We start from the raw sequence: 26,980 nt of genomic DNA, 5'->3' as shown, positions 1-26,980 counted from the left end.
GTGTCTGCTTATTAAAGGGACCCTCAGTCCCAGACCTGGCGTTTGAGTAATCTGGTGGCGAATCCTTCGCGTGTGACGGTCGTTAAGCCTACACCACAGCGGCGTAGCTTCGCAAAATAGGAAAGCGGGGGCGGGGGTCTGTTGTTGTTTTTGTTGTTGTTTCCTTTGTCTATTTGTTTCCGAATTTGACCAACTTTCACTTCAACGACATTTAGTGTAAGGCCCCCTCCCCCCACCAACTGAATGGAAGCTATAGCCCTGGCTTTTAGAATATAATAGGTTCCATTATATATAATGAAAGCTATTGCTGTGCGCTTCCTTGCTCCGTCTCAGCCGAATATGTCATTGTTGGATATCATCATCATTTAGTTGGGCGTCGATTGTCAGAATCAGGTTTCGGTAATCGACGAAAGGTTGATCGTATTTGGCTTCAGACGTTGTTGGACGTCGATTGAAGAGCGTAAGTTGACATGTGCAACTGTTAAAAGCTGCCACAGAAGCCCCGGGCTCGTACCCGCAAGGCGGAGTGCGGGCTGCCACGCAGCACTCGCGTTAAGCATGTCAGACGTGGCTAGTGTTGTTTTAGTGGTCATTTCGATGACTTCCGCGATTGGCTTAGTCGGTTGGTTGGGATCGTCAGGTCTTCATCACTGTTCCACTTAACATTCAGATAGAAATGAAGGCCGGTTTACTTCAAGGGTTTTTCTAAACGTAGACGGCTAGCTCATTTTCACGTTCCAATAAGACGTCGTGGGAAAATAACCCAACATGCTGCAGTCTGTAGAATTTGAAACGTGGCTGAACAGTGCAAAACACTCGGACAACAGCGCAAAACCAGATCAGCGCCACACGAGGCGTATCAAGTGTGTAATTAAAGGCATGTAGCATGCAGGAAAAATGGAACATATTCAAGTAAACACGGTGGGGCCATGGAGCTTTAAGGGTGCCGGTAGCGTAGTGGATAACGCGTCTGCGTTAACCACTGCTCATGTGGGAAACCAGAGGTACGGGGTACGATTCCCCGCGGTGCCCGCCCTTCCTGCCAGAGTGAGATGCAGGCGACGCCATATAGCCTCAGCCCAATGACATGACATGGAACTTTAAAAGTGTGACTAGTTCAGTCAGCTGCACCCGACTGAGCACACATTGGCAGGTTTCATTTTCTTTACTCCTACTGACTGTGAATCAATTATTAGCAACGTCCCTAAAATTCGACAAGCTGTTCATCTCCAGTTTTGATGTTCTGATTGTCTTTAGGCTCCGGAAGGACCACTCACCTCAGGTCACCGAATTGCAGTTGTTCATAATTTGGTTAAGTGTTCACCGTCAGTTCGCAGACAAAGTGTGCGCAAATCCCAGACATTTTTCTCGGAGGACGCTTGTGGAGCCTCGCAACCATCCGGTCGGCATGTCTCGGTCCAATTCACACGCGTACCTGGGAGCCAGTCAGGCGTCATGAAAGGCTCGTGAGGATTTCTTGCTGGGCGATAGGTTCGCTGCAGCCACATCATCGGGCGAATGATGAATATGTTGATTTAATAAGTGCTACGGCATTGTGAAATAGATAACATGCGGATCTCATGGCGTTGTGAGGTGACTGGTACGTACGTTAGACTACAAGGCAACATAACATTGTGATCCAGTTGAAAGGTAAATTTTTGTTATCGGATGTATCATTCTGGCTATTGCTGTGGTTATCATCTTTGTTTAAGTAGTTAGCTCGCCTTGAGTGCTTATAATCATTCATTCCATTTATTAGAAAATGGGTAACCATTCCCTGATCTGGCTGGGTACCTTCCCGTGTACCCAGCAGATCTAAGTGTAGCAGGTACCTGTGTTCTTCACCTATCTGTGAAGGCCGTGGAACTGGCGAAGGCAGTGGAGGGCGACATATCACACCCCGTAGAATGCAGATTCGGCAGCGACTCGTTCATCGGCCGACCGAATTGCCAGTTCGGTTGGAAATGACGTCATCGTCAGCACATGTACGCCTGAACCGCGCTTCCTTGCCATCACGCACTGTGTTTATAAACATCGCTAGCTGCGAGGAAGCGCGGGTTCGTGGCCGGTGCTCTTATTTCTGATAAAGGACGGGACATTAGCGGACTTGCGGTATGTACAGCATGATTTTCCAAAAGAATACTCTTGCTGTAATGTACCGTTTAGTTTTCAAGATATTCGTATGATTGCAACTCATGGTTTTCGATACTTGAAAAGTAAGCGACGTCTAAAATTAATGGGGCTATAGTCTTAATTTCAAAGCTTTTGACTGAAAGCAGAGCTTGAAAATGGTTAGAACTTTCATCAAACAAAGATTAATGGATTCTTGTGGTTACTGTGGTATTACATGACATTGTTTCATAAATGTCCTGGTTTTGTTGTATGACATTCAAATAATGTTTTAAGGATCAATGTACTTGATCCATGATGATGATTTGGGGTTTTAGGGTGCATCGACTGCTATAGGTCATGCAGTGCCCATACTTGATCCATAATCTTTTGATATGCTATGCATGGATTTATATCATGCATATAAGCATAACAAATTATTTTCCAGGTGGCCTTGCTGCAGGCTGCATGGTGCAGAGGAGCAATGATTGCAACCCAGGAGCTGAGTGCAAGATTGGTATCCTCTTGCCAAAAGCTCTGGGAAAAAGAGTCACTTCTGGACTGCACAGTTGCTTGCATTAATGGCAAGCTGAAGGCGCACAAGATAGTTCTGTCAGCTGCATCAGACTTCCTCCTGGCAAGTAAAATGTAGTTTGTGCATCATAAGCATACTTTGGTTGCCCCTCCATCTAGCCCACACACCTGAACACACACATGCACAACCCCATTACCTAAGCATTTGTGCAAAGTACCATAACATGTTGAGTAAGTGTGGGATAACTATTTTGCCATGTTTATCGCATTCTTGTTAGGCATGAATTGTGTTACTCTTGGATGACAAGTATAATTCATAAGGCAAACATTTAACTAGACCATTGAATAAGTTAGAACATGTTTGGAATGTGCATTGATAGCTTAAATATGAAATAAACATGATTATTTGAACAATAACATGCCAGAAGCACACAGATGTTACACAAAATATGACCAACACAATCCATCTGAAAATGGCAATGTAGCTGTCATAATATCCTGTAAATGCATACCATGCTTATTTATTTTTGTGTACTTTTTCAGGACCTCCTTGAGGGCAACCCTGGTGAACATCCAACATTGATCTTAGATACTGATTTTGATTCACTGAACCACCTGCTGAATTATCTTTATTATGGAAATCTACCATCGGAAGAGTTTTCAGATTTCTTCAGTCTTGCGCACAAGCTCAAACTGCATGGAATAAGTACTTACCTGCCATTTGTGTGTATGTGTGTCCATGGAATATCTGTTTTAATGAGTGATGCTTTGTGTAAATTTGCTTCACTATGGATGTTGGCTTGATGGTAAGCAGCAGAACCACCTATGTGCTTGCTCTGTTCTTTGGATATGAAGTTCTTTTTCATTTGATGTGTTGACTTCAATGTTCTGCTTTCCTGAAGCAAAAATGTGACCTTATGTTACTGATGGCGCAGCTAACTCCAGTTTGTTCATTCTTCCGTTTTTCCCAGGGTGAGTAAAAGGGTCCTCCCTCCCCAGCTGCATATCTGAATAATTGTTGCCTGCAGTTGCATCCAACACCAGTCACGTGACTCCAGCACTCATGCAGTGCCTGACCCGTCGCCATGTTTGCCGACAGCGGCGGGTCCGGAGCCCTCCCAAGCGGCGGACGGGGCGGTCCGGCGGCGCGGCCGGCCCCGCAAGACGCGTCAGGTGGCACGCCGCGAGGACGGACCGCTGGTGGCGGCGGCCGCCAGCGCTCCACCCGATCCTGCCCGTCCGCCGCTCTTCCTGCCGACGGTCAGTCCGCGGCGGAGCCGCTCACGCCGCCGGTACAGGCCGGCGCAGCCGCTCACGCCGGCGGTACGGGCCGGCGCAGCCGCTCACGCCGCCGGTACGGGCCGGCGCAGCCGCTCACGCCTCCGGTACAGGCCGGCGCAGCCGCTCACGCCGCCGGTACAGGCCGGCGCAGCCGCTCACGCCGCCGGTACAGGCCGACGCAGCCGCGGGCATCGGCTGCGCCGAACGTGCATGCGCACGGCGAGATGCCTGCCCAGACACTGGGCTTACCCACGTCCTCCTATTTAATGCAGTATCTCATATATTAATCAGCAGGCATCTGTGCCTGCGAAGAGAGTGTTCCGTATTTGTATGGGGTTATGAACTGAGATAGTCACTTTGAAGATCATTCAGGGGAGTGGATAGCCATGCCCTTTCAAAGACTTAAGCTCATGTTGTTTCTAAGCTCGACGCCCGAATGATAGTGGTTGTGGTGCCGCGAATCATGCTGCACGATTCGTGGTTCCATGGTATATATGTATATGTATATGTATGTATATATATGTATATATATGTATATATATGTATATGTATATGTATGTATATATATATATATATATTATATATATATATATATATATATATATATATATATATATAGATATACTATGGTCCTTTTGGCCAGTAATGCCAGTTCAGGGCTGTGGGGTAAAAGAGAATGGAAAGTCGTGCAGCAGAGCTGCATGCACCTTGGGACCCAACCGCCGAGACTAAGCCCGCGCTGTGACCTCACTGTCGGGGTGTGCGCTTGGCACTCGGACGGAGGCCCCACCGGGTGTCTTTTGGCCCACTCATGGCGCATGCAGCCCGCTTCGGACAGGAAGGGCGTCACGAGGATGCAGGATAAAGCAGGGAAGGGGATAACGGGGCGGATGATCGTACACATATTACGCGGTATGTTACATAAGGCGGGAATTTGTGCAGTGGTACGAGTTATGATGGAAATAAGGCTGGGAACCGAATAACCTATGAAAAGGGCCATAACGCAACATGTGAAAAAAGTTAGCAATGCAAAATCACGGAAAATATATAAGAAAACCACGAGGGGCGGCCAAAACACGAGCACAGCAATATTCGGGTTTAGCCAACGCGCACCAACAAACGCCTCCACCTCTCGGCAAGTTGAAGTACTGGAAGTGAGCCAGCCCGTCCCCTACAGTGGCAATTCGGTTGCGGAAGGTCTGGCAGCGACTCCGACTTCATAAAGATGTTCCATGACGTTTTAAGGAATCTATTCATGCGCTAGCGAACTTTTGTTCTTTAGAGCAGTCTTTTACACTTAGAAGCAAACCAATAGTTATAAGTGAGCTTATTTCATGATATCTGATGCTTGCCTCATGTTTTCAAATGTAGAACATTCCGTTCAAGGAAATTTACTTCGTTAACCACGTTGCAGAAAAAAAACATCGGTCACTGGTTGTGTCTGATGGGGGCGGGGGCGGGGGGGGGGGGGGGGTCTCATGGTGACATCAGCAGCTGCCTGTTATGCTGCGAGCGTCGGCGTTGGTCTTGACCTCCCGGAGTAAGCCGCCTGCTGCTGGCCCCGCAGGAGCCGGTGGCTGACGTCGAGGTGAAGGTGATCCGCACTGTGGCCGGCACCATCCAAGTGCTGCGACCCAACCAGGTGGGCACTGCACCCCGCGTAGCCCGTCAGGTCGTCTGGAATAACGATCGATCGGGTCGATTTTTTCGTAATGTTGCTTGGTGAGTCTCGCGTAAGGCGGCTAGTTAAAGCATGTGTATCCTCAGAGGGGATGCAGTTAATTTGTAAATGTTGCGGCAGGCTCACTATACAATGTCATGGTGGATAAAGTGGCATATGATCTGATGGAGCATAACATTTGCGTACTTTGTGCATTTAGTTCCTGGTAGGCTTTTGCGTATAAGTCCTTAAGGTGTAATGCCCTGCGTCTTTTGTAGCTCCGTCAAATCGATTTGGGCGGTCGTCGCTACATGTGTATTGTGTTGGAACTGTCATTGAGTCCAGCGATGATATCCTGCAGCAGGAGGCAATGCTCCATTCCAGTGGTTTCTAGTAGTCCTTCCGTTGCTGAATGCGCCATCAATGCCGGATGGAGCTGAGCCTCCAGCGTATAACACGTCGGCCTCTGGCCGCAGGCGTCTGTTGACGGAGCCGAGGTGCCGGCGCCAGCCTCGCCGCCCCCGCCGCCGCCGCCTCCGCCGCCGCCGGGTGACGCGGGTCGCGACCGACCCTTGGCCACGGCCGGTATCCCCGATCAGCTGTTCGGCGGGTCGGCCACCCCGGCCGCCGCCGAGTCCCCGCCCTCCGACGACGAAGGCGACGCGGGCGGTGGAGGCGAGACAGAGTGGCAGCCGCTGCTCGACCTGGACGATTCTGGGAAGCTAGTCGACGAGGCGCAGGTGAGAGGTCGGGGTGCTTGCAATGGGCGGGTGCGCGTACAGCGGAGAGCTGGCAGTGGGCGGGTGCGTGTAACGGACGGCTGGCCGTGGGCGGGTGCGTGTAACGGAGGGCTGGCTGTGGGCGGGTGCGTGCAGCTGGCGGGTGTGTGTGTGTTTGTGCGGCGGAGGTCTGACAGCGGTGGTTGAAGGCTCGGCGCGGGAGTTATAGGTGCTCAGTCCGACGTCCGTTGTCGATTTATTTCGATTGCCTTTCGTTTGAATTGACTTTTTTAAGCTGCGTCGTAGTGGCCAGATTATTTAGGTGGAATATTATAGGTTCATATGGTGACCAATCCTATTCTGTGAGACACCCTAGATGTATGCCCCAAAGCTCCGCGAAGTGCTGAAGATAAAGATGACGGGGATCAAATTCCGGGGCGGAGGTGGCCAAAAGAAATGGCTTCTGCGATGGCGCTGTGCCATGACAACAAAGTATAACCAGGTGACTTGAAACAGCTGGCGGTTGTGCGAATCCCACAGTTGTCAAACTACACCGAAGTGTGTACTGATCGGTCAAAGTAGTCCACTGGGACGGGCTGTGCATTTGTATGTGATTATTTACTAGGCGTTTTTGTTTACCAACAGGTGCGTCCGTTTTTTATGCCGGGCTATACACGATTTACACTGCTTGGAAATTTATCAAGACGTACCGAAGAAGACGTTTTCTCATTTTTATCCACTCAATTAGCTATTTGTTTTCTTTGAAACCACTATCGTCGCTGCTTTAGCTACTACGGCGAAATATCTGTACGCGATCACACGGACTATGTGCGAGCTGTAAGGAGGTGATCTTGTGGATACGGAGCCATGCTGTTCTCCATAGCAACGAACTTGCGGACGCCGCTGCTAAGCTGAGCAGGCGGCGAATGCAGTTTTCCCGCTTCTGCTTCAGACTTAAAATGTATGGTATCCACACATGTTGGTGATGTGTGGTAGCGGAGGTAGAATGCTGATTCCAGCAGGTTTAGCGAGGTCAAACCCGCCATAGCTGAGTGGACATTTAGCCATATGAAGTACCGCCCCGGGGAGGTTGCGCTCTGCCGGCTCCGCCTTGGTCATGGCTACCAAACACAGACACACGCCATCCCTTGGGAGATGACCCACCATTGTGCTCTCGATGCGACGATGGGCCGACCACTGCTCGCGTCCTCACGTGGCGCCATGTTGACGCCAAAAGGGACCGATTTATGCCACCCCACCGGTTCCACAGCTTCTTGGTGAGCAGCCTTCCGCGGACACCTCCTCCATTTCATCATTAAAAAATCCTTAAGACTCCAGTTTGTGTACGACCGGACGCGACCAGGCTAGCGAAATGCTGGAGTTCTAAGTTTGCGCCTCATCAGTGCTACAGGCTCGTAGCTCTGCTTTGGTGCCATACTTCAACCGACAGGCTGTCTGTAATAAATTGCAGAGTTATGTGCAAATAACCAACGTAATGGATGCACTAGGACACCCTACCACAAATCTGTGATAAATTGCCGAGCTATGCGCAAATAACCAACGTAATTGATGCGCGAGGGCATCCTACGACAAATCGACGGGGGTATCACGCCTAATATTTGTATTGTAATGAAAATTCTTTCAAGGGGCCGTCTTATTCCCTGAATACCCCTGTACTGTTCTATGACGGGTCAGAACAATGGTTGAAAAGCTAAGGTCTGGGCATTTTTATTAGGCCAGCGAACAAAGGCGTGTTTACGGGCCTATAACGCAGCGAATGATTATTTTAAATTATGCGAAGTTACCGTAGAGTTTGCAATGAGGTGGTGCATATTTTGTCTGTTTCCAATTTTTTTCACTTAATTTTTAAAACCGTAACAGCATGTTCAAAGGTCATAGTACAGATTTTGATCTTTGGACGGTGATGATGCTTTTACAAAATATTTTTCCCTAGAAGTGCTGATTATTTGTTTCAAACCAGGCATACGTGGTTGTTTTGCGATAGTTTCAATGGTACTCAGTTGTAATATGTGTGAAGTTGTAATATGTGTGAAGGATGTAATATTGCTGAAGCAAAAGACATCGTCGTCAAGCATGTCAATGGATGAGAGGGTGTATCACTTGGCCGTATTTTCATGATATAATGGTACAAAACCGTCGGGCTGGGAGGGGGCTCCCCGCAAACCATAACCAGAAATGTAGAATCTCAGCCATGACCATAAAAATCCATTATCACAAATCTCATTGTGATAAGATGCAAGTTAGCAAGTAGAAATCCAGTCAAGCAAAAAAGTGCGAGCATTCACGTTCCTTGTCTCCGCAGAGCGCCCGGCTGTGTGAGCATTACACTGTCATGGAGCTGGAAGTTTTCAAACACATTCTTGCACAACTCTTGAGTTATAAGGCTGTGTGCGATGCTGCTGTGGATGTTATTGTGGTTATGTGTCTTTGTAGTATTTTTATTATAGGTGCATTTTATACGTATCCAAGTAACGATAGGAATCTTTGTCTTTGTACTAAAAGAAGCCTTCAAGATAGCGGTGCATAACTTTCATCCTTTAAAACTCAAAACTTATTTCTTACGCCTTTTAAATTTCTCCGATGATCAGTTAAGTTATCGAAACGTTGGAATATACGGATATCGACAAGTGCATGAGTGATTTGTACCAACAATCTTTTATCTTAACGATGTTGCTCAGTCAAAATCCCAGAACCTCGACAATGCATCAAGAAACTTGTCAGCGCGTAATTCGTAGGAGTTTTTAAAAATCATGCATGCAGGAATACATATATATATATATATATATATATATATATATATATATATATATATATATATATTAGTCTCTTGCGCGTTGCTTGACTGTTCGAATGAAATTCTTTGTTATTTTCGGCAAGTGTTTGCATGGGTTTTGTGATTTGTCCCGATATTCGGATGTATAATCTGGTAACTGGTGGTTCATCTTTGGTTATGTCTCGTAGAGCATGCCCCGTATGCTCCAATGTTTTCCATCCGATTGTCTTGTGTTGCCTGGAGAATGGGGAATGAATGTCCTTAAAACCTTAGGTAGTCACCGGGCGATCAGGAGTGCCCCTCCCAGTATCCCAGCGACACACTTAACCTTATGTTAGCACCAGAAATAATAAACGCAATGTAAACGTGAGTATCCATGTTCTGATATATTCACTGCGGTTGGGCCGATCCCGTATAATCGAGAAGAATGCTGTTCCTCGCGTTGGAAGTGGTGAACTCTTGCATCTATTTATGACGCCGTTCCAGGCCGGCGATGACGTCACATCGGAGAGCAGCAGCAGACGGCCAGCGCGGCGAACCTCCAGCAGCGTGCAGTGCAGCTTCTGTGGCAAAATGTGCTGCAACCGCCAGACACTGAAGGTGGCAACGCCGTGTCGCTGTCGGTCATCGGTGCCGATGCCGGCCCGAGTATTTGTCACAGTGGAGCGATAGATTCTTGCCACCACCGCGAGCTTTACGCCGGTCGCTGAACAGTTATTTACACATGGTCAGTGCACGGTTGAGCCTGGTGAATGAAAGGTGCCTGCCTCTGGTCTTGGAACGCGACTTATGTCCTTCCTCCTTGCATCTTGTGCCTAAGCCGACCGTGGAAGGCATTGCTGATCAATGTAATGATTATTGCCATAGGTGCCTGCATGAACGGTCGGCAAGCGATGTGATGATTGCCGTCATAACTCCACGTGTCGATGGTCTGGCGTCATAACTCCACGTATCGATGGTCTGGCGTCATAACTCCACGTATCGATGGTCTGGCGTCATAACTCCACGTATCGATGGTCGTATAATGGGTGTTATTTTTGTAAATCATTAAACACTATAAACAAATGTGATGCTTAATGGACACGTTACACTGACAGGTGAGATAACGCTGAAAGAACAGGTTGTGTGTTAGTCCCAAGCAGAAGAAGTCAAGCGCTCAAAGCGATTGACTTTTTTGTGTTTGTCTGATTTTGTTTTCTCCTGCAACCACAGACTGTTTATTTGCTTAACAGTTATACGAGTCTAGGCGCCAGCTACGATGAGTATTTACAAGTAACGCCCCCTCCCCTCCTGAAAGCTCGCCCCAGGCGTGTGCCAGCGCCTCCGACACCGGTCGGCGCCAGTGGCGCTCGGCGCGAGGTTCACACTGACCCGAGCCGCCTCCCGCCACCAGGTGCACGCGCGCGTCCACACGGATGAGCGGCCGTTCGCCTGTCCCGCCCCCGACTGTGGCAAGGCCTTCCGGCAGCGCGTCCACCTGCGCCGCCACGTGCGCTGCCACGATACCGTGCGTCACTTCAGCTGCCCCGTCTGCGGTCGCTCGTGAGTGGCACGTGCCGGGCCGGCGCCAGTGTGCGCTGAGTGCGCCATGCGGCGCGGTGACGTTTACAACGGCCTTGGGTGCGGCCCTCTGGCACCATGTCGGCGATTCTAGACATGGAGTTATAAAAGTAAAACGTTTGGTTGAACAGTTAACGTGCTTTGACTGATGCACCCATTCGCCTGGGTGCTATCTGACCGAGGTCTGACCGCGACAGGTTCAAGTTCGAGTCGAATCTGCAGCGCCACAAGGAACTGCACGACAAGGGCAGCGGCCCCCTGCGGCCGCGCCGCTACCGCGACAACAAGGGTATCCTCTGCAACCTCTGTGGCAAGGTGAGACTCCACCGACGACGGAAAGATCTCCTGCAACTGCAGTGCAGTCGCCCCGCCGGATATGGCTCGCCTTTCTCGCCTGCGCCTCTTGTGAAGACTGGGCCGCGCGCTGGCCCCGATATCGTGACCGAGCTGCGGCGGTCGCCGCGATCCGCGGCCAGTGCCGGTGGGTGTGACTGCCCCAGCTCCGGTCGGGCCTGTCGTCCCGTTTCTGAGATCCACCGCCTTCCGTCCTCCCCGCAGAAGTTCGTCTCGCCAGCGGCCTTCGAGAACCACGTACGCGTGCACACCAACCACCGACCGTTCGTGTGCGGCGTCTGCCAGAAGGGTTTCAAGCAGAAGTCGCACCTCACCGAGCATGAGCGCATTCACTCAGGCCAGAAGCCGTTTAAGTGCGTGCGCTGCGAGCTGACGTTCTACAACCGGAGCCGCTTCAAGCTGCACCAGGTGACGGGGACGGCCGATGGGTGCCGCAGGAGCAGAGCGTTGAGTGGAATAGCCACTACTGCCTCGACGCTGTAGTTTGTTTGTTTGGATATTTTGCCACGATGCGTGCGACTGATACGTTGTTACTGGTAATGCTCCACACGTGTATGAGGTTTTGAACTGAGATAGCCATTTTGAAGATTGGCTATATTTAGATAACGTTTTTCATCCAATGCAGTTTACAGCTATGTCCTTTCAAACCCTTGTCCTGATTTACAGTTTTTATAACGTACACTGATAGGGGTTTACTGCGACTTTCCTGGTGTTTCCAAACTAAAATAGATTGATACTAACGTAACATAGTACGGGATTGGCCTCAATGAGAACTCTCGTTAGCGTAACATAGCACTGGATTGACCTCAATGAAAACTCCCGCTTGTTAATATTTTTATGCGGACAGGTAAAAAGTTGACCTAATCATGCCAGGTAAATGGTTACGTCTTCCATAAAATCGCAGTTTTTCATCTTCGCATCACGCATACGTGGCCATGGTTTGTGACGACACGAAGTCTACTCGGGCGTGTTTCTTTTCCAGTTTTTAGTTCTGTGGTGTATATCTGCATGTGTTTGGAGCGTATATTTATGGTATTTGGCCCCGTTGATACAATGTCGGCCCGCCGTACGACTACTCAGCATCATTGGTTGCCGTCCGCCGCCCGCGCCGGCCGTAGATCGCCAGTGTTCCTTAAAAAACGCCGCTGCTCTGAAACCAGAGAAGCTAGAAAGATGTCTGGTGTCAAAATATGCGCGATGGAAGCCCCATGGGCTAACGAAAATGTGGACACAGTTGCCTAACATGCCGGAGAGGAATCCTGAAAAAGCTGAGTGTTGAGGGGTTGCATCCACCCATCCCCCGTATCAGATCGGGGGTTAATCACATTTGGAACCAGTGTTTCACGGAGTTTTCGCTGTGAAGATACCACTGCCTGTGACCAATCTCAGGATTTGTCAGATTTAGTATCAAAGTTGTTGTAATCACAGGACTAGATCGGTGTCATAATTCGCAGCAGGGTTTCAAAAACGGTGACACGTTTTGTCAAGCGTAAGTTACCAGATCCCGCCTGTATGAGCCATATACAGAATGAAACGGACAGAAAAGTCATTGCTTAATACGCCCACCAGAGGTGTCGATTTTTTCAAAATGATTGGGGGACGAGAGTTGTGCATTTAAAGCCCATGTGCGTAGCCACAGAAATCACATGTGGAAGGCTGCCAGTTTGCATCAGCTTCTTATATAGGTACCTGTTTTGTGAAGCTGAGGGAATGCAGTTGCGCCTTTGCCTAGCGTATTAATAAGTAAAATGTACGCATAATCTTAATGGCGGTGAAAGGCCCTCCCAAAAAATCGCCTGAGATGGGCCATCCGTTAATGAGGGCGCAGTTTTCGTTGTTTTAATATGACGTTTTTTCTTCTATAACAGGTTAAGATGCCAGAGGCGATTGCGGAAGGAACTCCATTGGAATTTTGAAGGGAATAAACTGAGGAAACTAGGTGTTAAACGCCTGCATCAAATGTAATGCCGGCGCTCTTCATTTTATATTGGCTTATTGGACTCTTTGTAAACCGTTGCATCTCAGAACCTTCAACAGAACTTTGATCTGGATTCTACCGAGATATTGATGCCCCCGTAAGCGTAGACTAAATCGAATGGATCAAAACGTGTCTTATCACGGCCAACCCATGTTTTTTCTGCAAATGTATAACATTCAGTCAGTCAATTGGCGAGAAAAAAGCACAGAAATGTAGGAACATCACGAAGGGCTAAAACACGAGCACAAAACGATATTTGGGCTCAGCAAACACACTGTTGCAAAGAACGTCACCTCTCGGCAAGTTGAAGTGCTTAAGTGAGTCGGCTCGTCCGCTACAGTAACAATTCTGACTCAGCTAGTCTGGCAGCAACTCTGACGTCATAAAGAGTTTCCATGACGTAATCAAACGATGACGTATTGAGGAACATATTAACTAATTATTGAAATTTATTTGTGTAGTCTTGTACACTTCAAAGCAAAACAATGGTTACTAGTGAGCTTGTTTCATTGTTTCATCATATCTGGCACTTGCCTCAATACCCCACATTTGAAGGAACGCGCACATCCCTCCAGAGTTCATTGGCCCGCTTTATGGTCCTGGTTTCCGTGGTAGCTACAGGAATGAGCTGTCTGTCTGGAATCCAACCTCGGGCAGAACGGTTGGTGCCTGCACTGTTGGCCATTGTTGGGTTCGATCGGCCAGACCATTATCATACATTACCAGAGCGATCATTTCAAGTATAAGTCGCGTTGAACCAACACTTAACGGACGCGTTTTCAGGTGATGCACCTGAACGAAGATGTGCAGAATGGCGAGTCGCCCGAAGTGCTCGATCCGGAGCATAGGTTTCCGGTATGCACCATCTGCTCCAAAAGGTGAGCGGTCAGAATAGCTGCCCGTGCTAACGTGCCAAAGTGCGAAGGCCCCTTTCTTTGCATGAATTGTACTACTGATGTTCTGCACTCGCTTGTATGGACTATGGCACCTGATGAACGTACCGTTTTTCTGCTCCTATCGTCCATCCGTGGAAATCTCCCCGAACAGTTTTCTCGTTTTGGAGCGATCCCCTTGACTGGGTTTCCACAACTTGTCGACAATGCTTCTGCCTGGTAACATCGTTCGCCTCCCAGTTATGGGTGTCTCGACGACAGCCTCTCGTGTGCTCGGCTGTGCCAAGTCACCCTCCAGTTCCAGACGTGGTTGTTTTCGCGACTGGCCGTGTTTCCCGCAACGGATAACCGTCGTCCGCCGGCCCTGGTCCGTGTCCCCTCCTCACCTAGAGGTGCCGTGTCCTTACGCGCCGCCTCCCGTCGCTAGGTTCATCAACGGATGACTGTCGTCCGCCGGCCTCGGTCCGTGTCCCCTTCTCACCGAGAGGTGCCGTGTCCTGACACGCCGCCTCCCGTCGCTAGGTTCATCAACGGATAACTGTCGTCCGCCGGCCCTGGTCCGTGTCCCCTCCTCACCGAGAGGTGCCGTGTCCTGACGCGCCGCCTCCCGTCGCCAGGTTCATCGACGGATAACTGTCGTCCGCCGGCCCCGGCCCCCGTCCCCTCCTCACCGAGAGGTGCCGTGTCCTGACGCGCCGCCTCCCGTCGCCAGGTTCATCAACGCCAGCAATCTGAGGCTGCACCAGCGACGGCACAGCAACGCCAAGCCGCACGCCTGCCACCTGTGCAGCTTCCGCTTCAAGATGGCCAAGAGCCTGGACAAGCACCTGGCCTCGCACCACAAGGAGGAGCAGCAGCGGCTGGAGGCCGGAGAGCAGCTGCAGCAGGAGCGGCAGCAGTCTCAGGTCAGTCGGAGAGCCTCACGGCCGGGCCCCTCGGCAGGTCACGTGGTCAGGCTCCTCAGCAGGTCAGATGGTCCGGTCAGTGGGACAGAGCCGCTCGGGCAGGGTCTCACGGCCAGGCCCCTCAGCAGGTCATGCGGCCAGGCTCCTGAGCAGGTCAGACGGTCAGGTCATTGGGACAGGGCCGCTCTGGCAGGGTCTCACGGTCGGGCCCCTCGGCAGGTCACGTGGCCAGGCTCCTCAGCAGCTCACCATGCGTCCAGATCCCTGAGGAGGTCAGGAGGTCAGGTCTCGTAGTGAGCTGGGTGGTCCGGTCCCCCGTCCCACCCCCCAGACCGTGTCACAGTTTCTGCCGCTTGTGTCGGGTGGCGTCTCCACCGGCGGCGTCGGCGGCGCGGCCGTCGCTTGATGCGGCTGGGACCGCGCTGCGCCGCGGGCCGGCGCCGAACGCCGCCTGACACCGCCCTCTTGCGTGCAGGGGTCTGCGGCCGGCCTGCCGGTCGCGGAGACGGGCGCCGAGGCAGCCGTCATCATCCTCCGCGAGGAGGAGGACGGCAGCCTGACGTATGTGCCAGAGCTGCAGGACGCCAGCACCGACGGCAGGGTCGTCCAGGTCAGCTATGCTGAGCGCGCCTGCCGCCGAGGAATAAGAGTCGTTCGATTTCTGGCATGGTGTGCGCCCAGCGTCGCAAGTTGTTATGCCATGCGCAGAAGGAAGTGAAACCGGTGCTGGGAGCAGAACGACTTGCGACCGTCCGTGTTTTTGAGACCTCTGTGGTCGGGGACGTATATAAGATTTCGGAAAAGGGGGCATAGGAATACACATTTTCGACGCGCCGTAGGCGCGTGAATCATCAAGCGTGGTATATAACGTATTTTTACGCGCCTGCTTCGTTTTTTTGTTTACTAACGCACACATTCATACATGCAACAATTTGCATAGGTGTGAGCGGGGGGGGGGGGGGGGGCACCTACCTGCCCCCTTTTATCATACCCGTCGTGCGTAATGGCTGGCCGTCTCCGTCCTGCACCACATGGCTGAGGACTTTTTGTGATGGTGCGGCTTTGGTTTTGGACTTTGACTCCGTCAACCAATTTATGTATCGATAGCAAACCCTTCCTGAGACTGCTCGTCTCCGTCAATATTACGCCGCAGACTGTTGACTGCAGTCACAAACTCCAAGAAATGCAATCAGTAATCCAAAAGGGTCACCTTATGTCGGCAGACATGTCCTCACCAGTTCAGTTTGAAAGTTAGAATTGTATGACACACAACAAATATAATTCAGAGCTGAAGAACAATGCGGATCGTGGGCGTTTGTGGCTTCATTCACCCCACCGGCAATCTCCGCACGCACGCGCGCTCGCTCCCGCCGACCAATCCCGACTCCCCTCCAGCGTTGGCGTCCCCCCCCCCCCGCCCGCAGCCCAGGTGTGTACATCCTCTGGCACCGGGACACGCCAGAGACCAGAGGATGCACACCATCTGGCACCGGGACACGCGGGGCCCACGCGGATATCATCATGCCAACGCACAGCGTTTAAGCGGACAATTTATGTAAAAGTTTGTGTTTATACCCGCGAATTTGAACGAGTTTGACCATGTTAGTCTCGCAGACATTTGACACATTGCGAAAAACGGGAGGCTCGGTAACAGAAATAGAGTGATCAAATGGAAATACCAGGACAACATGAATGGGTAGAAATGGACGTGCAAAAGTGATGTGCTGAGGTTCGTATCCAGTAAGTGCACTTGGCTACTCTAATAGGGCCATCTACTGGCGGTTTTGTTTATGGAGGGCTTCAGAGCGCGGATGAAAATTGTTTGTTCAAGTCTTCTTTACGTGCCCACGACACTCGCCCCACATTTTCCCCGGATTATCTTGGGGAGATGCTAATCAAATCTATGATGAGCCCGAAGATAAAGCCTAATTGGGTTATTTATTTCCTTGCTGAATGCTGCACGCAGATGGCAAAAAAACCTTCCACGTACCGGACGAATGGACTTTGTAGGTAGCGGAACACAGAGTGTATATGATGGAATGCGTTGCATTGTAGGCGGGGCAAGTGCTATCAAATCCAGAGGCATACGGGACACGCTTGCCCCTTTTGATGGGGCATTTTGGCCTGCGTAGTGTGGTATGCACCCAACGCTGTTTGAGGGACCCTGGATTGGTCCATGCCACTGCATTTATTCCGTTATTTTTGACGGTTGTTCGGGACCTGTGACGTAATTAATCGTTGATGTAAGGTAATGTGAGGTACACCACGATCTATCCTTGGCGAAAGACCGGCAATCAGACGCTGATTGATAGCGGGTACTTCTTGTACTTTCATCCCACTTTTCGGACTTAACTAATTGTTGCATCAGACGCGTACTATTTGACTAGCAATACCAATTTTCTCGAAGTTCTAACAAGCTCAGAATTTCTATTTGGAGTAGCCGACCCTGCAGGAGAAATCGCATTTGACTCCCTGCTAACCACTATAAAGGCGTTACATTTCAGTAGCATTGTTCGTCCAAGGTATATGTTCTGTAATGTTTGCGATGCGCAAATGTGTCAGAAGGTTCGCGGAATCAATGCTAGCTCGAAGCTCGAAACACTGCTTAGGCAAAAATATATGCGAACATGAAGCTTTTATCGCACGAACTCAACGAATCGTTATACTTTGGCTTTCATTTTTCCCCTATGACGTTTACCACGGTGGCCCTTTTCGAAACGCACTTTGCCGGTGGGAATAGGAGAAGCAAAGCACATGATCTATGTGACGTAGTGGTTCAAATTTCAACCCACCAACTTCTCGGTAACAGGCCCTTGTCCTTTGAGCCAACCACAAACGTTCTTTTATTCGCATCAGTAGAGGTGCGCATGGCCTTTGGCATGATGACGGTGGTCGCGACGACAGGAAAGAAGCGCGATGCTGGTAAAAAGCGTTGAGAGCGTAATTTGTAGATAACGCAATTTTTTAGTTAGAAAACATGCTCCATATCATGACACTGTTTGATTTCGTCATCGCAATTTGCGCAACATTGATTGAGAGCCAATTGACGGTAATTATATATGAAAATCGTGCCCACGAACGCCGGGTATGAACGACTCGACATTTTTGTTTTACATTGATCGCCACATGACACAATTTAAATGAAGTTGTCATGGCGTCATGGGGTCTGGATAATATTGAAATTGTCTTCACAAAATAGTCTGCACGTGTTTTCGGGCGTGTAGCTCAGAAACCAGGGGGGTTTAGGTTTAAAGAAGGACAGGGCTGTGAATTGCGCCGAATGGTGTTTAAGATGGCCATTTCAGTTCAAACCTTGTGTCCCCATGCAAATGTGGCACTCTCTTTGTAACTAAGATTGAAGCAAGCCATGGAATGACCGCTACGATCTGTGCCGCGGTGGATTACCCGCGGTATGGGTGAAAGCTAAACAGCTTGCCGAAGCATTTTTCTTTTTTTGTGCGTCTCGTATGCGCGCATGAATCATGTGAGGTCTTGCTGGAATGCGTTTCTTTTCCTAGTGATTGGCCACATGTGTGTTTTTTGGAGAGCGTTTCAAGAAAACGTCTATAGCATCGTGTTCATTGTTAGCACCGTTTTCATCCCGACGTTTGGTCTGAAACTGTGTGGATGGGTGGAGAAAGTTCACATGGTTTGAAGTCGGCAGAAACTCTGCTCACCCTGTGTCCACACCCCAACAGGATAATCTGTGTATCGCATAAAAAGTCGGGTCTCCGGGTGTCATCGATCTGAATTCCTAGGTGGTGCGTGAATGGTATGGCCACCGATGAACCTATTTTATTTTTCCCATGGTTGGCCCCGCGCTTTGCTCGTCGTTAACGTCTTCTAGCCGAGAAAGCTGTTCTGCAGGCATAATCTCATGAGGTTTTTGACAAGGGCCGCAGGGCCAAATATCTGAATGATGTTGGCGTGATGCTGAAGCACACCAGATATCGCTATGATGGCCTCATGTATAAGAATATTGGTGCATAGTGATAGCACACCCATTTCGAAGACAAATGCTTTGTATGGAGTTTTGAGGGGTTTTTTGCCTTAAACTTTTCAAGAAATGATCTAGAATTGGTCAGATGTGTTTGACTAAGTAAGATGACTTTCCAGTGGTGGAGGAGCAGTTTGACACAATGGAGCGTAAAGGTATTCCTGGTTTGTGATGTTAAGGGAGACCGCACATGGACATTTAGCAGTTGTGAAGGGCAAGGTGCTTGGCCTCCCGTACGCTTACCAACTTCTTCGTGATAGGCTGCACAGTGATCTGGACAACTGCTGTCGGACCTCGCTGAAATGTTTTGTAGTCGTCTTGGTTCTCCAGCACTTTGTACGCGTTGTCCATGTACTGTTGCTTGTCAATGACGAAAAATTGGCTTGTCAGAGGTCTTGATGATGACATCTTTAGATGATGACGTCTGTCAGTGCCTTCGGAGACTGAATCTCCTGCGATGAGATATTCGGCTCAGTGCGTGAGTTCTTGGGTGCAGACAGCCTGTTATGTCTGAGTGTCCGCAGCTTGTCATCGTTAGCTGCATCTACACCTTCACGCAGATGAGTTAACCTGTTCAAATGCGTTGATATTAAAACACATACTTTTACCTGAAGTGTCCCCTTAATTATGCCACGTTCCGGATTCTAAATAAGCTTTTGAATTGTGTTTTATGGCTCACCATAAAATTATGCTGCAGTCAACAGTGTGTGGTATGATATTCAACCTGATTATCGGTGGAATATGAAGCCTGACGTTGTCGCCGCCAGGTGGTGTTGGACGAGTCGGAGCGGAAGCAGGTAGAGCACCTGATGACGGCGAACGCGCTGGACGACAAATGGATGGCATCGCAGCCGATGATGGTGCCGGACGTGGCCGGCGGCCTGGCGGGGGAGTCGGCGCCACGGCCGGCACCGGCGGACCCGGGCGCTGCCGCCGCCGCCGCCATCCTGATGGAGCCGCGTGGCGTCAGTCCCCGCGGGCAGTGACGGGATGGCTCGAACGGAAATGGCAAGGAGACCCGGTCAGAGATGGTGGTGACATGTGGCTAAGCGTCTCCTGTTGTGTTCTGCGCGGTCCCCTGCCGGAGGAGGCCGTCTGAGAACCCTAAATGAGCAAGCGAGGGTATCGGTCGTGTGGGGGCGGGGAATGAGGGCTCATGTGAAGAGCGGAGCTGAGTCTCACACCACCGCACCCGCCGTCGTGCTTTTTCACGAATAGTTCTACCTTAAGTATGGTGTAAATTATGGTGACAATGGTAAACGCTAAGCCGAGGCTACACGATTGTACGCACCGTTGTGTACTGCGATACTTTTGTTCGCAGGCCACGCCGGACTTTTACCGCTTTATTAAGGAACTGCAGACGTTCGCGCGTGCACTACCACGATAGTTCGCGGAGCTGGACCGCAGCGTGGCGACACCTGGCCGTTGTTTTGATTGCCGCGCCGAACGTCGCAGTACAGCCCGGCCAGCCGGGGGGATGTAGGGTGCTGCAGACCGGCTGGTCGGTGCCGCCACTCTCTGCTCTCTGACTCACGCCGTAGGGGCAGTCGCCACATGGGCTCCGCTCGCTGCCGACCACTTGTGCTTGTGCGTCGTGTGGTGCGGAAATACACGTAGCCACTCCGCGTTAGTGCCGCTTCCGTGGTGGCGAACTGGGCCAGACGAAAGACATGCTTCAGCCGCATAAACTAAGTGTTAAGAATATTGTGACGATTTAAGAATGATACTGGAATGATATCGATTGTAATTATTTACGCTCACTACCCCCGTGTGTGGCATACGGGTTCTACGACGCACGCAGCTGTTGAGGCTTTATGGCGTTGCCTGCCGCTCACCCTGGCAGAAAGTACGGGCACCGCGGGGAATCGGACTCCGTGCCTCTGGTCTCCCAGACGCGCAGCATAACCGCCACACTACCTGGATCGTGGATCGTACGTTCACACAGCGATAAGAAGCACAATTTATCACCATGGAGCTCCGTTGCCCGAACAGCCAGGCATTTGTGTACGAGCTTTTTCATCAGGCCTGTCTGTCATGGTATAATATCGCGGCAACCCCACGGCTATTTCCGATAATGTGAAACGGTATAAAATGAAAACGTCTAGCGCCTAATATTGGATAATAACGTACTTGACGCGATGTCACTAGAACGCTGTCCGTTATAACGAACTCCGAGCGCGCGTGCCGAAATGCATCCTTCACCGCGCCAGCTTGCGAAGCAGCGGTAATATTCTCAAGGCTCCGTCTCGTCTTTACTAGTTTGTCAGCACATGACTCACAAAACGCATCATTTAACGCTCGCTTTAAATGTGCGTTTAATCAAATGATTTTTGAGGCCACCGTACTCTGCAAGCCTGGAAGTCAAAATTATACCATATTTAATTCTTCATGTTCCACAATCTTGGGCCCACGAAGATGGACCACGCCCGACTTACAGGCTACATTTTCGAACTCGCTGCTTGGTAACTGCGAGTCAAAGAGCTGCTGGAAAATATAACTAGACGGTCTGTACGCCGGTGAGGTCAGCGATTTAGTTAGCCATCAGCTACGATTTTAATAAAACGCCTGAGGTGGGCAGTGCGGCACGAGAACATCGAATCATGTATCTGTTTCATACCACGTGACACATAAGGTCAAATGACGGAGAGCTTCATGCAACTCACGTTGCTGACTGATTTGTGGTATGCATTAGAAACGTAGCGCACGAACTAGCGTCCTACATTGCTCAAATGTTGCCGAACACTTTCGGATTTTAGCCATCAGACTTTTAACGCCGTCAAGAAATCATGACCTCTCTAGATCTAGGTGGAAGGTAAAATTCATTGTCAGATAGCCCATATCGCCTAATGAAAGTTTAACATTAGCGGGCAGTGCGCTTGGATGCGCACGCTTACGCGGTTAAGAATGTTTCGATGCTTGAAAATCCAAGATCGGCGGGTCAGTTGTGGTCGATTTGGGCTCCCGTCATTTTACCTTGAGTTTAGCATTGAAGCTGGATCTTGATACGTCAGAACGTTTACAGCGATGCTAGTTTATGTGCTGAGAAAAGTTACGATGCTCGAAGGGAATGTTTCACATGTAAGGCTTTAAGTGGAAGCGACTACTCTAAATAACAAAATCCCTGTACGCGTCATGAAACGTCTGTATGACGCCGAGGCTCTGCCAAACTAGCTGTGCAGAATCTCCAGCCTAGCACTCACTCGTAGCACCTTATTTAAATGGGAAGGCCGTGGGGCCGTGGTGGTGCTCAGGTGTTGCCGTGCCCGGTTATGGCGTGCTTAAAGAAAGTGTTCCACATTTGAAGGCATTAAAGCAGTCATTAGGCATGGTGGTATAAGCTCACTTATTACTATTGGTGCCTTCTATTTCGTAAATATGCTGCTCAATGTGTCATTGGTTGATTACGTCATCATACCATGCACAACATTCATTGAGAACCAACTAACGGCCGTTGTATCTGAAAACCGTGTTCACGAACGCCAGACATAACGATTCGACGATTATCTTTTTCTTGGATTTGATCGCCGCATGATCAATGGAACGGCAACATTTAAATAGCGTTATTATGGCGCCATGGATGCCTGGGTGACCTTGAAATAGTCTGTACATCTTCGCGTTTAGCTCAGAAACCAGGGGGGAGGGGGTTTAGGCCTTTAGAAGAGCATCTCTGAGAATTGCATAGGACGATCTCCAAGATGGCTATTTCCGTTCAAAACCTCTTACAGATGTGGAGCACTCCCGCTGAGTCATTCGGCTGCAGGTCTTACGTAAAAGCTAGCAGGGATGTCCAACCTCTTGTATTATGCAACACAAAACGTGATTCCTGATTGAAGATACGGCCCCGTTATCCTCTTTCCTCTTGTGGGATGAAGCAGGCTTCATCCCACACCCCCACAACGTCCCGCTTGACCGCGGCAGGCGGCACGCGCCAGGCACGAGTGGACCGAGGGGGGGGGGGGGGGGCGGCCGTCAGGGAAAGAGGGAGGTAGAGGGCGCTCGTCACTTCAGAAAAGGCCACTGTGCCTGTGTCGCTGCATGCCATCCCATGGTCCAAGGACACTTTTTGCAGTGCCAGTTAGTCTCAGCGGTTTGTGAGGTGAAGCTTCTCGTTGGCCACCTGCTGCACTTAGCCGTATTCCGCGGCCCTGGCCATTTTGGCCGGTAGACCAGCGGATAAACGGGGCCAGCCATGAAAATCAACATAGCGGCGGCGCGACGCTGCCGTTGGCTGCACGCCGGTGCGCGTGGCGCTCCTCTCCCGGGCTCGCGGGCAGCCACGCAGCATGGGATGCCGACCGGCACTGCTGGAGCTGTGCCAGCGTCGCGTGAAGGCGTCTGTGGTGTCACCCAGTCCGGATCAGCCAGTGAGCGAGCGCCTATGAGCACGGCAGACTCAGTCTATGCACGCCGCACCCTGGCGCCCACCCCCGCCTGTCCGATGGGGCCGTTTCAGACGGTCCCGGGGCGCCCGAGATCGGCCGCCCCGCCGGTTCCTCAAGAGCAGACACCGGCGCGAACACACCTCACCAGCTTTATTTAGCATTTAGCTAGAATGGCATTTGAGGAATACCGCGTCAGCGACATTACAACACGCAACTTTTAGATGACTGCGACTGATGGAATGCATCCATTGTATTATTGCCGCAGACAAAAACAAGGTTAACCACTCAACTTACTTTAGAACGGCCAGTTCTCCGCATGAATGAAATATGAGTATTTTGAAGGCAAGGGAACTGGCGCACACGTCACCACTACAGAACATGGGACCGCAATATTGTGCACTTTGCCTAAAGCCAGCACAACACACTGATTCGCAAAAACACAACAGGAAGCAATCCCGATGATTTGCAACTTGCGATAGTTGCTCTTTTACTACACAAGCAACACCATGGACAATGACATAGTTCAAGAAAGAACTACTGGCAGAAGAATGACAACGAAGTACACCAGAAATGCAAGTTGCAGTTTGCGCACATCCAACACAACACACGGGTCCTGCCACTGGGCTCAGTTCCTTCACAGGAAACGATAATCTAACAATGAAAGCATTAATATGCTAGTCAATGAAAGCCTTACTGAAAGTGTTGATGTGCGAGTGTTGATGTTGATAGACTTGTCTGGTGCCAAGGGAGAGGTGAGTGCGTGGTGGATAGGGGCGGAGGCGGTACATGAAACGGATAGGTGGAAAAAGTCATGAGCTCTACCGGTCTTGCTGCGGGAGAGAGCGGCAAAACCGAAAGCGAGAGAGGTCCAGTACACGGACTAAACACCGAGCGCGTGAGGCTCCTGACACGCGATTGGGTGGAGGGTCGAATTGATCCCCCCAAAGGTTTTTCCAGAATGGTTTTCGTAAGAAGCGGCGTATCCGCGCCAAATTTTGCATAGCTGTAGACAATTGAATAGCAGATCGTTTGACATCAAAAATTTAGATGTACCTTTTAAGGTCGCTGACCTGTGGCAGGTCAAAGTCAGGCCATGGTTTCAGCGAAGGCAATTTCTAGGGAATCGTCCAATCTGATACAATAACGGAGTGTTTGACGAAGCCATACATTTCCGAGATGCTTTCTTAGGCACCACAAATATTGAATGAGCAAATTACGTTGACCTAAGGTCAGGTATGAAGGTCAAACCAAGGTGACAACCAAACTGATTTATTATTATAGGGCTTGCTGTATGGGATAGCTTGTGGTGCTCATTTCGAATTTATTGACGGCATAAACCGCATTATACATCTTCCACTTACTTCTAAGAGGTCAAAAAAGGTCATTGACCTAAGATGACCTGGTTGGACAATTTATTTTAGGAACTTACTGCCTAGCGTAATTTTTGTCGTTTATTCAAATGCAAAACTCAGAGCAGTCTTGTATGATTTTGGTCACCATGACCTTTTAAGGGTCAAGCAATGACACTGACCTCAACTTGGCTTGTGAACTTTTGCTTCGAAACAGTTGCCTAGGTTCTGGGGGCACTTGGAGACCAACCTAGAATTTGACCTTTTTGACCTTATTTAACTTGAAGGTCATGACTTAGGAAGCTCAAACTTTGACCCAGGTGAGTTCACGTACAGGTCAAGACACGCTGTAAATTTGATGTCTCCAGCTTTCTTAGTTCCCGAGATCCTAGCCGGGGTCAACTTGACCCCCCACCCGAGCGAAGGGTATCTAGCCGGCCACCCGAGCGCGTGTTAACCCGGCATGGACCGGGCTACTTAGCGGCATGCCACGGCCCGAAGGGAGTAGATTTAACCCCTCCCTGCTCCCCGCTTATCTCAAGACCGGCTGGGACGAATTTAAAAAATAAAACTGTAAATGGCACAACAACGTGCGGTCTTAGACCACACGACAAATTTAAGTTTAACTGTGTATGGAGGTCACGGGTCAAATCATATTTTTTTGTCCTATCTATCCGCTTCCATAAGGCATTTCACTTCGAAGCATATTCCGCGGTGTGAGATCATAGCGCCCTGATCAAACATGCTACATATGAAGGTATCCAGTATTACGCGCGCCATGCCAGGCCTAGAATGAAGATCACGTGTCGTGGAAATGAGAGCTGAAATCTTGCTCTGTATATACACTTAGGTATATTTTTTCGTTAGATTCGAACCACCTAAACGCAAAGTGGAAGGGCTTACCCACAATTATGGATATCAGACGCGTGAGCAAGGGCTGTTACTTGCTTTAACTGTCTGATGTCAAGCTGAAGTAGGTGGCCTCAGTGGTAAAGAAGCGGTCGGATCGATTTTCACGTTGTTTCCAATGATTCCGTTTTGCTGACATCGCAGCCTGATGACATTCAACACCGCCGCCGGTCACGTGGTCGTCGGTTTGCGTGTAAAACTGACCAAGGGCTTGCGCCGCCCCACCGCCGCGCCGCCGCGCCAGACCGGAATCCCGCCGCCGCCGCCGCGGCCCCGAGCCCGTCCGGATACGGGTAATATGCGCTGCACTGCATTACAAGCCATGACTCAGTCATTGTTATGGATAATTGCTTGAAACGTGGTCCAGGCGTCCTTCATAGTTGGATCTAGGATACCGTTTTTCATGTCCTCATAGTTCTCAGTCTGATACCAAAAAATTTTGATTATACTTCTTTGTGAATATTTTTGTTATTTAACATGGCAATATTTAAACTTGCAGTAATGAAAAATTGCAACGGCAAGGTGTATGAATGATGGACTAACTGTCCCGCTTACAGCTGTAAAGTATAGTATTTCCCTCGCCTTCGACGCCAACTTGCTTACGGCAATGGGCCTTGTACAAATATCGGCAGGCATAACGTCACTTTAATGTCACTCACGTTTGATCTATTATGGTTCCATACTTGTTATTCGTTTCGAGACCTTGAAATTTATTCGCAAATCACGTCACACACAACCACAATCATCACACAAAGACGATGCGTACAGTGAACGAACGCACAAAATACTCGGCAACCCTATCCAGACACGCCTGTCACATCATCGCAGCCTATCATGTACACGCGCACTATCTATAGCGCGGTGCACATTAGACCCACAAAGTTCCATTATCGCGTACTCGCCTCGGAACGCGTGCCACTGCAACCTCCCACCGCGGACACACAACACGGTATTTACCGCGAATGGCGCGTGCAAGAGAGACGTGAATGCGTACACTTAGGTGTAAGAGTAAGTGGTGTGCGTGTTTGTGGTCTGGAAGCATGTGTGTATGCGTGTGTGGGTGTGTGGGTGTGCATGTGTGTGCGTGGGGGAGGGGAGCATGTGCGTGTGCGTGTGTGTGCGCATGCGCCTGCGTGTATGTGCGCGTGCGTGCGTGCGTGCGTGTGTGTGTATGCGTGCGTGCGTATGTGTGTGTGCGCAGGAAAATACGTGCATGTCCGCTCGAGTTGTGTATTTCGCGGTGCACACACGCAGTGCTCTGCACCATAATCTTGTGACTGTGAGGTTTCGGGCATTACTCTCAGGACAAGCCCCACTTTTCCCAGTCGTCACTAAATCTGTTCGTTTAGTTGCGTCTATTCGGCGGAACAGTGTTCTTTTTGTGCTTCGAGCTTCAGCAGGCCTAGGAAATGTCCTACTCGTGGCAGTACTTTCCTCATATCCGCTTTGTAAATCGTCAGCCTGGCTAATGTTGTGATAATATTGTTTAATGTTCCTTATTCTTTGCAAGTTGGGGAATATTCACTACCTCTTGTCAAGGTTTAGTAATCCGTTGA

At 50.0% G+C, this 26,980-nt stretch overlaps 1 protein-coding gene across 1 annotated transcript; it reads left to right on the top strand.

The window, feature by feature from the left end:
* The first annotated feature begins 2,051 nt into the window (after positions 1 to 2,051).
* On the top strand, positions 2,052 to 20,411 carry LOC119101458 (zinc finger protein 324B). The gene is made up of 14 exons (XM_037224799.1): positions 2,052 to 2,112; positions 2,558 to 2,746; positions 3,187 to 3,349; positions 3,743 to 3,903; positions 5,492 to 5,566; positions 6,061 to 6,324; positions 9,584 to 9,697; positions 10,491 to 10,639; positions 10,855 to 10,972; positions 11,216 to 11,419; positions 13,773 to 13,867; positions 14,595 to 14,787; positions 15,263 to 15,397; positions 19,552 to 20,411. The coding sequence occupies exons 2-14, from the start codon at positions 2,594 to 2,596 to the stop codon at positions 19,768 to 19,770; spliced, it is 2,043 nt and encodes a 680-aa protein (XP_037080694.1). The 5' UTR covers positions 2,052 to 2,112; positions 2,558 to 2,593; the 3' UTR covers positions 19,771 to 20,411.
* The last annotated feature ends 6,569 nt before the right edge of the window (positions 20,412 to 26,980 follow it).

This window comes from Pollicipes pollicipes, unplaced genomic scaffold (assembly GCF_011947565.3).
Source record: "Pollicipes pollicipes isolate AB1234 unplaced genomic scaffold, Ppol_2.1 Scaffold_4881;HRSCAF=5763_pilon_pilon_pilon, whole genome shotgun sequence".
Classification (NCBI taxonomy): Eukaryota; Metazoa; Arthropoda; class Thecostraca; order Pollicipedomorpha; family Pollicipedidae; genus Pollicipes; species Pollicipes pollicipes.
Note: the sequence above shows the minus strand (reverse complement) of the source record. Positions and strands in the feature narration are given on the sequence as shown.